General features: G+C 39.6%; 1 protein-coding gene across 2 annotated transcripts; it reads left to right on the plus strand.

Annotated features, from left to right (window-relative positions):
- Positions 1-6,291: 6,291 nt before the first annotated feature.
- LOC113956808 (hypoxanthine-guanine phosphoribosyltransferase-like) lies at positions 6,292-14,454 on the plus strand. 2 transcript variants are annotated; one of them, XM_027663731.1, is made up of 9 exons: positions 6,292-6,416; positions 9,459-9,565; positions 9,990-10,173; positions 10,534-10,596; positions 11,087-11,104; positions 11,291-11,373; positions 12,335-12,381; positions 13,106-13,182; positions 14,024-14,454. In XM_027663731.1, the coding sequence occupies exons 1-9, from the start codon at positions 6,399-6,401 to the stop codon at positions 14,069-14,071; spliced, it is 645 nt and encodes a 214-aa protein (XP_027519532.1). In that variant the 5' UTR covers positions 6,292-6,398; the 3' UTR covers positions 14,072-14,454. The 2 variants fall into 2 exon arrangements, with proteins under 2 accessions (XP_027519532.1, XP_027519534.1); XM_027663733.1 differs by lacking the exon at positions 14,024-14,454 and adding an exon at positions 13,854-14,009.
- Positions 14,455-14,479: the final 25 nt, after the last annotated feature.

The following is a 14,479-nucleotide window of genomic DNA, read 5'->3' on the forward strand; positions in this document are numbered from 1 at the left end:
GGTGCAAATGAGTTCAGTGCATATGGTGACAGGGGGAATCCTGCAAGGAGGCAAAGGGATGATACCAGGGTGCTGGAAGTAAAAAAGACAATGTTTCATGCAGTGTGAAAGAACCATATTATATAGGAGAGGGTCCAAAGGAGGGCCACATACATGATCAAAGGGCTTAAGAACTTGTCCTATGACTAAAAGAGTTAAGGTCTTTTCTCCCTGGAGAAGAGCAGGCTTATGGAGGCCATCATCACAGTATTCCAATACTTAAAGAGGAGGGAGGCTCCCTCTTCATAAGGTGCCATATGGAGAAAACAAGGAGCAACAAACAATACAAAATGCATCAGAAGAGATTTCATCTTGATGCAAGAAAGATATTTTTTACATTGAGAACAATCATTCACCGGAAAAACCTCTCCAGAGATGTGGTCCCATCCCCACCACTGGAGGTTTTCAAGATGCAACTGCACAGGGTGCCAGACAATCTCATCGTGGCTCCCTTTCTCATGACAGGTGGGACCAGATGATCTTTCAAGGTCCCTTCCAACCTGGGCTGTTCTAGGATTCTATGAACATCTTTACCAGGATTTACTGGCCTGACAACAGTGCAGGGCCCTATGGAATTCAGATGCTTAACTATGTAAACAGATTCCAAAGAGACATCCATGCCATCACGTTCAAGAGGCAATAACTGGAATACTTTCATGGAGATCTGACAAAGGAATTGAAAACAAGAATCAGTGACAGAAGCTTTCTCTTTTTTCCCCTCCACTGTCTTAGGGAACTCTACTGACCAGCACTGAATTTCCTTCTCACATGGTGGGCAAGCCTGCCAGCTGCCAGCCACTGGAATAGCCTGCAATGAAATGTAAGTAGCTGCAGCAAAATTTTGCTAAGCCAGCCCCTTCAAAAGTGTCATCTTCAATACTGAGCATCTCAACAAAAGGCATTGGCAACACTGAAATAGCCAGTTTTATAAAACTGAGATTTAAAAAGGAGCTATCTTCATTTGAATGCAGTAATTGCATAGTATTTTAAAAGAGCTTTTTGTTTTTATTTTACCAAAATGCATGATCTACACTTTTCTTACATGCTGTTATGGGACGATGGCACTTAGTTTTCCTAAGAGTCAAACATGGCTTTGCAGAACAGAACATTTTTAACAATTAAAAATAGTGATTAGAGAGAAGAATTTTAGAATATTTTAAAACATGGACTCTGTGGTATGTATTTTTGTACTGTTTTAAGGTCTCAAGTAATAGGAAAATCATACAAAGGTAATACAAGCAATCTGAAATCCACTGCAAGCAGTTCTATTTTAACTCAGCAATTCACACCAAATTCTTTCACCGCACTAAGAATGAATTCAGGAAAATAAATATCCAAGTAGAAATATGGATTTAATTGTTATTGCTGTTACGTTGCTAAAATAAAACAGCTGTGATCACACACTCAGATAAAGCCATTGTTTAACAAATATTTTTATTAAACATCTCTGTAGTGGAGATGAGTCCAGCTCCCCAAGAGCAGAGCAGGCTGCTTCCCAGACCACCCATTGCTCCCAAGGTTAAACAACCCATCCAGCTGTTGGGGGGTGGGGGAACTGGATCAGACACACTGCACACCATGGCAGGCATGGAGTTTGCTCATGGACACATGAAACATGGACACATTAAACTGGAACAACTGGATTTTCACATTCAAGTCAATAGATCAAGATCTTTTTTCAAATCATTCATTTGACTCCTAGTTAATGACAGCAATGGGGTTTCTTAGAGGGCACCTTCCCAAAACTAACAACTACCCGTGCAGCCCAGAGCGCAGAAGTCTCGGAATACTAAGGTCAGCTGATTATAAGAGGCACTGGGGAAAAGCAGGGCACAGGGAGGTCAGAGGTACAACAGGAGCAGTCAGGAAAGTAAATTGACTACGGTCATACAGCAAATAAACTGTGTGTCTGAGCTGTGAATAAAATCCAGAAGTCCTGATTCCTTGTCTCTCTGCTCTGTTGCTTCAGTCCTAATCAGATCCTCTCTCAAAACAACTTTCTAATATAGACAGTTCAGGAGACTGAAACATTTCTCCTATCTACAAACCAAGGGTAGTAAAAGGTTTCCTTCACACAGTCACTCCAGTATTTCTGTTATGGCCTCAAAGACTCTTGTTAATATATATTGCACTTTTCTTCCAGGTTGGCAATCAGAATTTCTGAGCCTGAGAATTCATCATTCTGCTCTGAAGGTATTTTCAAGAATTATTCAAACGTAAAATCTGAACAATCTTTTACAGGGTGTTTCCTTCAAGTTCTGGCATCAACCAGTCTGTGTTTGCTAGGGTTATTGATGGTTTGTTGGGGTTATCACAGGAGTTTTAAAAGCAGAAGACATTTTCATGCACAACATTTATAAATATCCAATATTGGTCAAGACTTATATCACTTTTCTGTTTCAGTAAAATAATAAACATCTCATATTCAGACCAGACAGAAAATAGACAAAGTATGAAGATTCATACTCATAAACTTTTCTATGTAAAACAAGGTACATAATTCACAACAGTACATAAGGAGACTTGAATTTGTGCAATTGCTTCTAATCTTTAATTCTAAACATGCACTGTTCACCATGAGATGTGCACTACTGTTTTTCCAAACAGATTTTTAGGAAACCAATTAAGCAGCTGGTCTTATCTAAGACTTAAAAGTGTCAAGCAAAAAAAAAAAAAAAAAAACCCACACCAGATTTAGGATGGGCTGGGAATTACTGAAGTCGAGCCATTGCAAAGTCTATTGATCAGTTTTCCTAATAACACATCAGTCACTGAATACAAGTGTTCAGTTTTAATTTAAGGTTTTATCAGCCACTTGGAACCTGGAACCCATGGGTCAGGTCTTCAATGGTGCAAATCAGAGCAGTTTTCCTGTAATATACAATTATACAAGTTTGGAACTGATCTAAATATTTCACAGAATCACTGAATATTCTGAGCTGGAAGGGATCACAGAATAACTGAATGATTTGTGTTGAAAGGGACCTTAAAGCCAGTCCCACCCCCTGCCATGGGCAGGGACACCTTCCACCAGCCCAGGTTGCTCCAAGCCACGTCCAACCTGGCCTTGGACACTTCCAGGGATGGGGCAGCCACAGCTTCTCTGGGCAACCTGTGCCAGGGCCTCCCCACCCTCTCGGGGGAGAATTTCTTCTTAATATCCAATCTAACCCTACTCTCTTTCAGTTTCAATCCATTTCCCCTTGTGCTGTCACCACATGCTGTTGTAAAACATCCCTCCCCATCCTTCTCTGCCGGATCTTCCGAGCCCAACTCCTGACCCTGCACAGACACCCCAACAATCCCATCCTGTCCCTGAGAGCGTTGTCCAAACGCTCCTTGAGCTCTGTCAGCCTTGGGGCCGTGCCCACTGCCCTGGGGAGCCTGGGCAGTGCCCAACCACCCTCTGGGGGAAGAACCTTTTGCCAACCCCCAGCCCAACCCTGCCCTGCACAGCTCTGGCGCTCCCCTTGGCCGGCGCTGCCCTCTCGTGGGCACTGCCCGCGTTTGGTTTGCAAGGTTTGGGAACCGAAGGAACAGTCCTACAGCACATCCTACAGCAGGTATTTGCTTTCTGGCTGAAAACAGTGAAAAGGAGATACCTGTCAGCACTTTATTAGTGTCTATGCAACCTTTCTGGAGGACCTTTAAAATGTGTTCAGCAGTCTCAAGACCAGTCACTCAAAAGTGTAATAGAATGTAAACCTATTTAACAAACTCAGGTATGCAAACAGTAAAATCATGTCCTGAAAAACTTAATTACTGATTCAGCAGTTCAGGGAATGGATACAAGGACAAGAGCACTGTTGTTCTGTATTGACTGGCTGCTGTTTCACCAAGCTATCAGTGCTGATCTAATAAATTTCCAGTCCATTTGTGTGGGCTACACTTACTGGTTCTTTCCTAACTCTCTGCTCTTATCTAGAAAAGGGCAACAGATTGTAACCCAACTGCTTGGTGCACTGTTTTCCTCAAAACATTTAATTTTACCAAGATGCACTTGCAGCTCCTATATGGAACAAATGCATATATGCTTAAACTTTTTTGTTCTTTCCTGTGGGAGTATGCTCACATAATTTACAACAGAAAAGCCATCCAAGGATACCAGCTAGCTACATTCTATTTTCATTATTCAGCAATGACAAAGGTCTGTCTTAGCATGAATGCTTCACCTGCGAATTCTTTTTTCTTCAGAATGTGACAATGAAAACATTCGCTCTAGCAGTAACATTCATAATGCAAACCACAGTCCACTAACTGAGACCACCAACACAGTTATTGCAGTTTCAAGTACTTGCCAGGTGATAGGGGTATGTGGGAACCATATCGTGGTTCTATGGAATTGATTGAGAATCCTGAATTTATTCTAACAAATATGACCTGGGAAGTAGTTTTCAAATAGAGCAGGCAGAGATTTCTTGAACCAGTGTAAAGTTTAATGAAAGAGTAAACATGGGCTCTAATCAATAAAGTCATTGCTCAGTTGTCACTCAGCTAATACTCCCCATGCAGCCAAAATGCAAAGTCAGTGAGAGGGATTTTCTGCAATGGTTTTCTGAAACAGAATTAAGCAGAACTTCAAGCCCAGGCCCAGTTCAGATCAGATCTAACTGCATGGTGCCTAAAAGAGACACAAAGCTTTGCAAGGTCCAGCGCACAATTTATAAAAATGTGAGTAGTGTGGAATCAAAATCACCTCAAGTAGACTTAAGGGGTCTATAAAATTTATATAACAGAGGTGGTCTTCTAATACCCAGAACCAAAGCAAATATGTTATACGTGAGAATATTTTCAAGTGGCCTGTTCAGAGAGCAGGCTGCCGAGCAGGGGGGATCTGCCACCAAGGTTTCCATATACAAAGATTAAACACGCAAAAAATTATATAACAAAGAGAAGAGAATAGCAGAGCATTTTAAAACAGGGCACAGCTAAGATGGGAGATACAGATCATATCAGATATGCAAACAACACTTATTTCTTCACTGTAATTTCAGTGACTGTGCTCAGTTAGACTGCTGGAAATGGTAAACAGAGAATAGTGCCGATAATCAGTGCCTTAATTAGAAAGAAGCTTCAAACAAGTAGTCTCAGCCACATTGTTGATTTTAGCAAAATCAGGCTAAATTCTGTTTAAATGTGGAAAACTACACGAGAATTGCAACATCTATATGTCAGCTAGAAGGGGCTGCCTGACACTAAGAATTAGAAAAGCAAGGCTTTTCTCAGAGTATGGAGCTCACGTATGTAAGGTAGGAAAGATGACAAGGAATTCATAGAAGGAAGGTACGGCCAACTACATCAAATAGGGGTCAGGTACCCTCAAGGTAATAATAGTTCCCAAATAGTACTATTTGAGGTATCACTGGAAGTTGTGGATATGCCCATTAATCCACTACAATGACATTATCTCAAGTATTACCAGCCACAATCTGAAGAGCAACTGTAAGACTACAAAGAAACGAGAGAAGTATACTTTCATTAATTACTGTGCCCTCTCCCCAGGACAACGCTAAAATCATTGAATTAATAAAATGTACCCAATCTGGTAAGAACATTCTATAATATGTTATATGCAAGCTGGCTTTAGCTCATTTTGTTAGTAGGATTAATTTTTAGAAATTTAAGACTTTCACGTTAATCCCAGATAATAGTACAGTTTGGCAAACTAATCAGATTACAGTGAAGGTCAGTGCCATTTGATTTTAAATGATGTGAAGCATATTACTGGAACTATCACCCTCTTGTTTTCTGAAAGGATGATCTGGAAGAATGTCAGGCAGGGTTCACTGAGTCTCAACAGCTGCAGAGCTCTGCTTCAAGTCCTTTTTAAAATTATCGCTTTGTTTATTCTGCTTTATCTCTGACTGACATTTTCTGACAGCCAGTTAGGACAATACTTTTAAAAAGATATGGACTTTGTCACGGCAATGGATGTTCAAATACTGTGTAAGAAACTGGTATACAAACTTACCTTCTACACATACACCACTAAATTACCACCTCCTACAGCCAGATATCTGATGTGTATTTTCAATTAAAAATTGACTGCTCTACCTAGTCCTTCCCACTCATTTGATTCATGAGCTTCATTTTGCATCTCCCTCGTTCCCCATACCTTTACTCCAATTGGTTTCAGCAGGGCTCAAGCCTATTTTATTTCTGGTTAATCAGATTAGGTAAGAAGCTGGGATTGTGATGTCAGTGCGTTAATAGAAGGAAGTAATGCTTCCTGCAGGAAAGATGGCAAATCTGACCTTTTAGAAGCAGGTCTTGATCTGACTGCAAGATGAAAACAGAGCAAGCCAAACCTCAGTAAGAACGCCAACTCATTCCACAAGAGCAGCATTCAAAGTGAGGTTATGGCTCATGGACTGCAGGTAAGAAAGAATAATACCCTCATGTTTGCTGTTTTGCTTGAAGGGAGCTTTGGGTGGGGGGAGGGAGGTCAGCTTCAGCAAAAATAGTAGAACATTAGAAATAGTAACTCATGAAAGGCCTCAGTTCTCACTTATAAAATCTCTTTACAAAATTGCTGTAGTTCATTTTGTTGGGTTTTTCCCCCTTAAACTCAGAAACCTACAGTAATTGAACAACAGATGACACTGAAACTAAGTTAAACAACTAATTTCTCAAGTTATAAACTCATGATTTAAAAATTTAATTACTTTGTATGATAGTTTAGCCAACTGCTTTATTATTATGGGCTGCTGCTGTATTATTTAGCATGTGCCACCATACAAATGGTTTTATGAGCCTGTTGGGTGTATGCAGCAGGTTGCTATGGTGATGTGGTGCTCAAATTGATGCAATCCTTAAGGTTCTGTTCTTGAACCTTCCATCAGACCTTAAAAAAGCCTTCACACACAGCAGCAAACAAAGTATTAATGTAACAGATATTGTTTGCACAAAATACCCTCAAGAAGCGCAGTTGTTAACCAAATAAAAGGTACAAAGGTGCACTGCTGGAGGAGCTCTAAACAGTAATGACTGTGCACACCTGTAAGCCTTAAGATCAGCTTTATTCCATAGGTACATTAACATGGACAAAGCCCCTCTATCACTTGAGCTGAGCCAGTTGTGATGCCTCTCATCAAGTGCAGCAGGAAGCTGAACTTACTGTCAAGGAGGCTGACCTTTAACTTGCTGTTAAACAAATGAAAGCCCAGTTTATAAATGCAAAAGCAAATGGTAAAGCTGAAGTCCATTAAACACTGCAGTCAGTGTCATGACTGGGCAGAAGAAACTGCTCCAATCACAGGGAGCACTGTCACTGCATTTTAGCTGCAGTTATGCAGAATGCAAGAGAGATGGGGATATTGGAAAAAAATTAGAACAAAACAAAATCCAACAATAAAACAAACAGAACCTTTTAAACTGTTCATCATGTCAGTGACTACCCTTAAAGGTGCTTTTTTGGAACTCCAAATGAAAATCATGCTTAGGCGTTCCTATCATCTCAAATAAACACTGTTATTGTACCGATGCTTCTAATGAATTCCTATTGTCATTGACTCTTGTTGGCAGAACCCCATACCCTGCCTGTGTATTCACCACTGGCAACCTCACACAGGCAGAAATTACCCCTTTTCAAGCTGTCCAGCTGGGCTAATCCAACACTCAAACAACGAGCAGCTCTGCACTGCACTGAAGCTGCTGTGCATGTCCTTGTCTAGGCTGACCCACAGTCATACCAATGTCACTGCCAGAGCCTCTCCCAAGATCAATAAGGCACGAATAAACCTAATTTAAAAACAGTCCTTCACCTAAGCTTTCACTTTGCTGACTTTAGCCACGAAGAAAATAGTGGTTAAACCAGGCAAAATAGTACTGCTGCCATTCAATCAGGGCTCAGCTGTGAGGTTATTCTGTGTGTGTATCTTGGACCATTAGGGCCTATCAGTTCTGAGTATTTGCAGAATACAGTTAGTCCAGCCAGGGTGAGATTCTTTATGCATTGCCTTGTAATACAATAATCTGTTCTCTGAAATCTTTAACACCTGTCTCAAGCTTTATCTTTAAACCCAGTAAGCCATTCATGGCCAACTTAAAATAAATGGCAGTAATTGCTTATCTCATTTTTGGCTGCTGTGAGTTTTGCAAGTAATAACCTCCTACTGTTCCCTACAGTCCATTTTTCTTTTCTTCCTAAGTACTCATCTCTGCTATGCCAAAAAAAAGGAGAATTAAAAACAATTCATCTCTCTAAAGAGTTTGCAGGTGTTAACTTGTTATCAATACTTTATGCTATCACTGCCTAGTCCACAGCTCTGTGCTATTAGCAAAGCACTGTACTGAGTTCTGTGGAATGTGATTGGTGTGTACATAACCTATTCTGCACTAGTGAAACTCTGAGCCAGCTTTGAATGTTTCTTTCAGTCAGTTCTGTATTTTTAACAATAGCAAGGCAACATTAGATGTGACAAAATCTCACTAATTTGATTTTTTCTGGACTTATTTCTCATACATATTAGCCCTCGTTTTCACAATTCCTTCTACCTCAGTTATACACTTTTTTCTTGCCTGCTTTTGTACCACCATGTTATAAATGAACAAAGCATCCACTAAGGTCTTGAATCCAAAGACAGATCTGTTTGGGGCCAGAAAAGAAGCCCAAAGTGGAGAATGTGTAGCCTCTAGGAGGACACCTCTGGGTGCAACAGCCTGGTGGAATGAGCATGTTGAATAAAGAACTGTAATTCTAAATCTTGTTGTCAAAAGAGTTAAAGCCCTGATGGGTGGGAAGCAGCCATGGCCTGTCCCAGCCATGCTGAGGAGCTCTGCTCACAGGGTAACCAGCACCATGAGCTGAGCTGCAGCTCAGCAGGTCTCTGCTTCCCACCTATGGGCACCCTCTGCAGCTTCTCCTTTTCCCACTGCCATCTCAAACCTTCTCCTTTGGGGTGAGTCATCTCCCCTGTCCTCTGGTGGTTGGTATGTCAAATGTTTAGCTGTGAATTCACTCTTAGGAGGCAGAATTTCCTCTTTTACACAATGGAAAATGATAGTCGAGGTAGTGCATCACCCCAAAGTAACCTGCTGGCCTATAATCCCAATCTACTTGCCTTAAATTTTAATTTTTGCTTGTCTACCACACGATCAAGCTACTGGGGAAATGGAATACAAGGGGGGTTGTTATTGTTTTGGTTGGGGTTTTTTAATGGGTTGATGATGGCCGAGAATTTCTCTTACAATGACTGGAGCAAAGTAGTTGTCTATCCAGTCACGACTCAGACAAGCACACTAGCTCCTAAGTTATCAGACTGTGAATTGTTCTATCAGAAAGATCAAAACTTCTCAGAAATATTTATATTTTGACACATTATTGGGTGGGGGGAATTCTTTCTTTACATTATCAGACTGGAAAGCTTTTTCCTATATGACTCTGTTGCTACTCAGAGCTATTTACCTTTCACTTGCAGATAAGAGATGAACAAAGTGGCTACAACAAAAATCTATTTTGCATTCCTAAGCATTATGAAGAAGATTTAGAAAGAGTCTTCATTCCTCATGGACTCATCCTGGACAGGTATGAGAGGAAAGAGCAAAGTGAAGTCAATGATAATTTCCCTGTGCAGCCCATGAGAAACATGAAAACTGCAGCTCAGCTCTAACACTTCTGTTCTAGAGTTTAATACAGGAGGGGGTTATGGAAAAGATTCCTCTACAACACCAGTTAAGTTTCCATAGTACCTCAAATATCTCCAAACCTGTCTCTCCTGTAATGTTTAGATTTAAGGATGAAACCAACAATATGTCAAGTGGATTAGGCATCATCTTATGCATTGCAATACATGACTTTCCTATTTCTTTCTGTGGTCACAACTTGCTAGTTATAAAAACCTAACAGTAAGATCAGAATTTTAACTTGGACACTGCTTAATATATGGACAAACAAGTATGATATACAAAACACTTTACAGAGTGTGTTTTCTTTTTTTTTTATCTCCCAGGACAGAATGCTTGGCTAGAGATATCATGCAAGACATGGGAAGTCATCACATTGTTGCACTCTGTGTCCTTAAAGGAGGCTATAAATTCTTTGCTGATTTGCTGGACCATATAAAAGCACTAAATCAAAATGGTGACAAATCTGTGCCTATTACTGTGGATTTTGTTAGAATAAAAAGCTACTGTGTAAGGAATTTTCTTTTCTTTGGAAAATTGACTCTCTGCATAGATTGACATTCTAAATGCTGGTAGTTTACATGAAAACTCCACAAAAATTGAGTTTATGCATATATCCTGTTCAAAGCAATTCAACTGATTACACACTGAAAAGGAACTGATTTACTGATCTGCCCCAATGAACAGATGGATGTTATACATTCACTTCAACAAACATACAGCAGAATGAATCAACATGACAAAGCCAGGGCAGGGATCCAACATCCTCCTCTTGCAAAAAGCAAGAGCAGCACACCATTCATACATACATACAGGATAACAGTGTTCAGCATGTTTTATGTGACTTCCCTCTCTTCTTTCTATTTCTAGAATGATTCACCTACAGGAAAAATCAGTTTTGTTGGCGAGGAACTGTCTACACTAAATGGGAAGGTATGAACTAGCATCTTCACCTTTTAAAGGGAAAGAACTGTTCTTGTTTGTCTTTCAGGAAGTCCATCTTTATTAAGATTTTGGTACTGCATACTTACAGCCACTTGACACTGATTTAAAATGCTGGACTTTGAAATAGTGAGTAATTCCCACTGATCTCAGTGGATCCACAGTTTATCCCACAGCCCCTAAAAATGAACAATACCAAGCTGACTCATCAGGATGGCTCTAGAATACTAGTGCCATACATAGAATAACAGATACAACTTGACTCACCGTGTTTTAAGTTTCCATAAATACTTACAGAAAGACTCTTCAGAAAGTACTAAAGTAATGTCAGTAGTTAAGCAACAAGCTCCTTTGAAAATCAATTGCAACTTCCTAATAACTAAAGTTTGTAGTGTGCTTTTCCTGGACATATAATTTACTGAATGTGACCATGTAAATATTTTCTTTTCTCTCTTTTCTCTCCCTACGTGATCTCTCCCAGAACGTGTTAGTAGTAGAGGTAAGTAAAGGTTGGAGGGGGTGGGGAATGACATGGATGTTTTTCTCCCCTTTCTGCAATTTAGTACATATTGCATATAAAACAATGTCACTGGGCTGCCAGGGTTTTATGCTCTAAATTAATCCACTGACAGTCTGGTTTTCCTTTCAGATTCAAAGGACAGTTTATTTCTTTAATCTCTTTCAGGACATTATTGAGACGGGTAGAACAATGAAAGCACTACTTTCAAAAATAAAAGACAAGAAACCAAGGATGGTTAAAGTTGTAAGGTACAATAACATGGCCACTGTATTTATTGTTATTGTATTGATACAGCAAAATCATTTGGGTGAATAGGCAATACATGCTGGTGGGTGTTGGTTTGGTTTGAAGTTTGGGGGGAGAAGAAGTAAATGCAGGATGCAATCCTTATCCAGCTGCTGAAAAACTAGGTGTTTATTAAACTGGGAAACTTACCCATGCACTACCACCTTCATTGTTAAAATTTTTAAAAAGGTTTTCTGGCTCTTTCTCTGTAGTCCATAAAATCTGATGGATTCCCTCTTGCTTACTTTCTTCTGTTTGAAGTAAATTATTCTCTTCCATCCGTTTTCTATAAGCACATCAGTTGCCTCAATACATGAATGACAACATCTTAAAATTGTCAGTAATACAAGTTTCCAGAATCTTGCAAGATTACTTTAAGTAGCATTATACATCAGTTTTTAGTAGATCTCTGAAATGAATTTTTGGGGAATGTTCCTGTGTCTATGAAGTGATCACCATACTTCTTGTTTTATGTGCTGGTTATTCTCCTTCTAGTGACTGTCCTGGAGGTTCTCAGTTTCTTCCAAAGGGCACAGGAAAACCAAGAATGGATATGACTTTGTGGAGTGACATTGCACAGCTTGTTCCCTTCTCCCTCTCTCCCCACTAAAATCTGTACCTTCCACTTGAATGTGCTTCCCTCTGTGTGCTATTCTAGTTTGCTGAGGCACTGATACATGGAAGGATAACGATCTGGGATATGGAACTGAAAAGACCTGAATTTAAAACCACAGAGCCATTTGGACCTCCAGAACAAACCTAGATCAGAACCTTTCCTTCTCCCTCCATTATAAAGCTGAAAAGTACCTTTTTCTATTACAGTAATCTCCCTGTTTTAATTTAACTGCATGATCATAGAAGCGTAAGGGGAGGGGTGGGAGAAGTGAAGTCTACAGCTTCTACCTTCTCTGCTCTGCCTTACAGCCTGCTTGTTAAAAGGACATGTCAAAGCCCAGGTTACAGGCCAGACTGTAAGTATTGTGTTCTTCTGGTTACCCAAAATACAGTCTCATAATTTCACTTCATGTGGTCTGTCTGACAACTGGCATATAAATTTCAGGAAGGCCAAGAGAAACAGGTGGAAAATACATGAAACCTAGTGAACTGATGAACAGTTACTTCACCCTGAGACCTCATGACCACCTTCATTGTATCCCCCTGGCTGGCCTGAGCACAGGATTAGCTATTTGATAAATAAATTAATTTTAAAATCAATAAATAAAATAATTAAATATAAATTTAACTATTTAGATACCAGAAACAGAATCCAACCTTAGCTGTGTATCGTTTGACTTTGACCCCAGAGGGCAATTGTTTTGACTCTGTATTTAACTTGCCTTTTTTTCAAACTGAAAAGTCCTATTGAGTCACAGTGCATCTACTTTCACACAAGTAAAATCTCACTCCTTGTCTCCTCTTTCAGGACTACTTCATAACTAGGTTTTAAACAATTATTTTGTTCATAAAATGCATTCTGTTAGCACTTTAACTGTATTACTAACTGATGGGAATGGTTTATATTCTATAACCTCTGTTACCAGTTTACAGCTGATTCTTAGGGAATTGTGCTCAGTACCCCGAAAGCATGACATTTGTCAGCAATTGTGCTTAGCTCAAGCATGAGTTGAATACAAACTGTGTACTTAAAAACTATTTACACCACCCAAGTATAAAAAGAATTGTACTTTCTTACAGATATAGGCTTTGAAATTCCAGATAAATTTGTGGTTGGATATGCCCTTGACTATAACGAATACTTCAGAGATCTAAATGTAAGTATATACATGTGCCTCCGCTGTTAGGTATGAAAGCTACCATAGGTAACCAGCAAGAATATCCACTTAGAGCTTCTCAACAACCATAAAACCTTCAAATCTGACTAGAAACTTCTGTTAAAAGCGCAAATAATTTTTAAGGTGCCAAGCTGGTAATTCAATGTAAAGTCCCGTGGCCCAGCTGTGGTGTACCACATTTTAAATCCCCCAGGATGGTGAGCAGCACACAGTCTACTGACCACATCTGAAAAGGAAATAACTTGTAATTTGACATTCATTTGATTGCCTCTCTTAGTGCAATCCTATGTTACTCTTTTCTAGCCAGTTTAAGACGACTGTGTGTGGACTGTAAGTGAAGGTTTTCCCTACACTGTGTAATGTGTTCATCAAGATATTTCTTCCTTTGTTCCATTACAGACTCCTTGGGCTGCACTGAGTGAGCATTAACTGATAAAAAGAACTGATCTTTTTTTCCTGCTTTTGTTTTCAAAAGTACTTTCTTAAATCTAGTTAAGTGGAAAAGTTTTTCACTTGAAAGTCTGATTACTGAGACAAAGCAGTTCTGTTAAAGACATAAACAATTTGTGCTATTGCACAGCAGCCTGAAGGAGGATAAAAGAATTGAACAAATTTGACTTCTACAAAATATATAAATTTATATGTTACAGGTGAGATTGGAAAGAATATTAACATCACAACTTTACCACAAGTAGGAAACTTGCGACAATAATGGCTCCGGGGTGTTTTCCTTACAATTCTAGTAATGTGACTGAAAATCTTTCTTGAATTTCCTTTGAAAGTAAAGATTGACTAAAGCTGTACTTTTTTTTTTCTTTAGCATATCTGTATTCTGAAAGAGAATGCCAAAGAGAAATATAGGATGTGATAACATCAGTCTTCTGGAACAACAGTTCAGAGATGTGTACAAATGTGTGGGCAAGCAAGAAGTGACCTACTAATTGTACTTTTTTTCACTGAACAACTACAACATTTTCTAAACATACTAGTCTATGTATTATTTCCTAGAGTGATTATGTAAAACAGCTAAAGGTGAATGAGGTTTGTTCAAATTTCAGTGAAACCTGAACAGAACACTGGCCATGAACCAGATATTCAGGTATTCTGCTGGAACCAGGCGGGAACCTGGAATCTGTTTAGCCATGGCATGTACAAGTGCATATCAAGAGGTTTGGGTTTTAATTTAGTATAGTAAATAGCACATTATTTCTGTTGTATATAAAGTGGATGGCCCCCACACAGCCCCTCACGGCCCCCACACAGCCCCTCACGGCCC

Source organism: Corapipo altera, unplaced genomic scaffold (genome assembly GCF_003945725.1).
Source record: "Corapipo altera isolate COAL_440 unplaced genomic scaffold, ASM394572v1 140b, whole genome shotgun sequence".
Lineage (NCBI taxonomy): Eukaryota > Metazoa > Chordata > Aves > Passeriformes > Pipridae > Corapipo > Corapipo altera.

Coding starts and splice junctions, on each gene's coding strand:
- LOC113956808 (XM_027663731.1), top strand. Junction 12,382..13,105: donor CCCAGGTTACAGGCCAGACT/GTAAGTATTGTG, acceptor ACTTTCTTACAG/ATATAGGCTTTGAAATTCCA. Junction 13,183..14,023: donor AATACTTCAGAGATCTAAAT/GTAAGTATATAC, acceptor TTTTTTCTTTAG/CATATCTGTATTCTGAAAGA.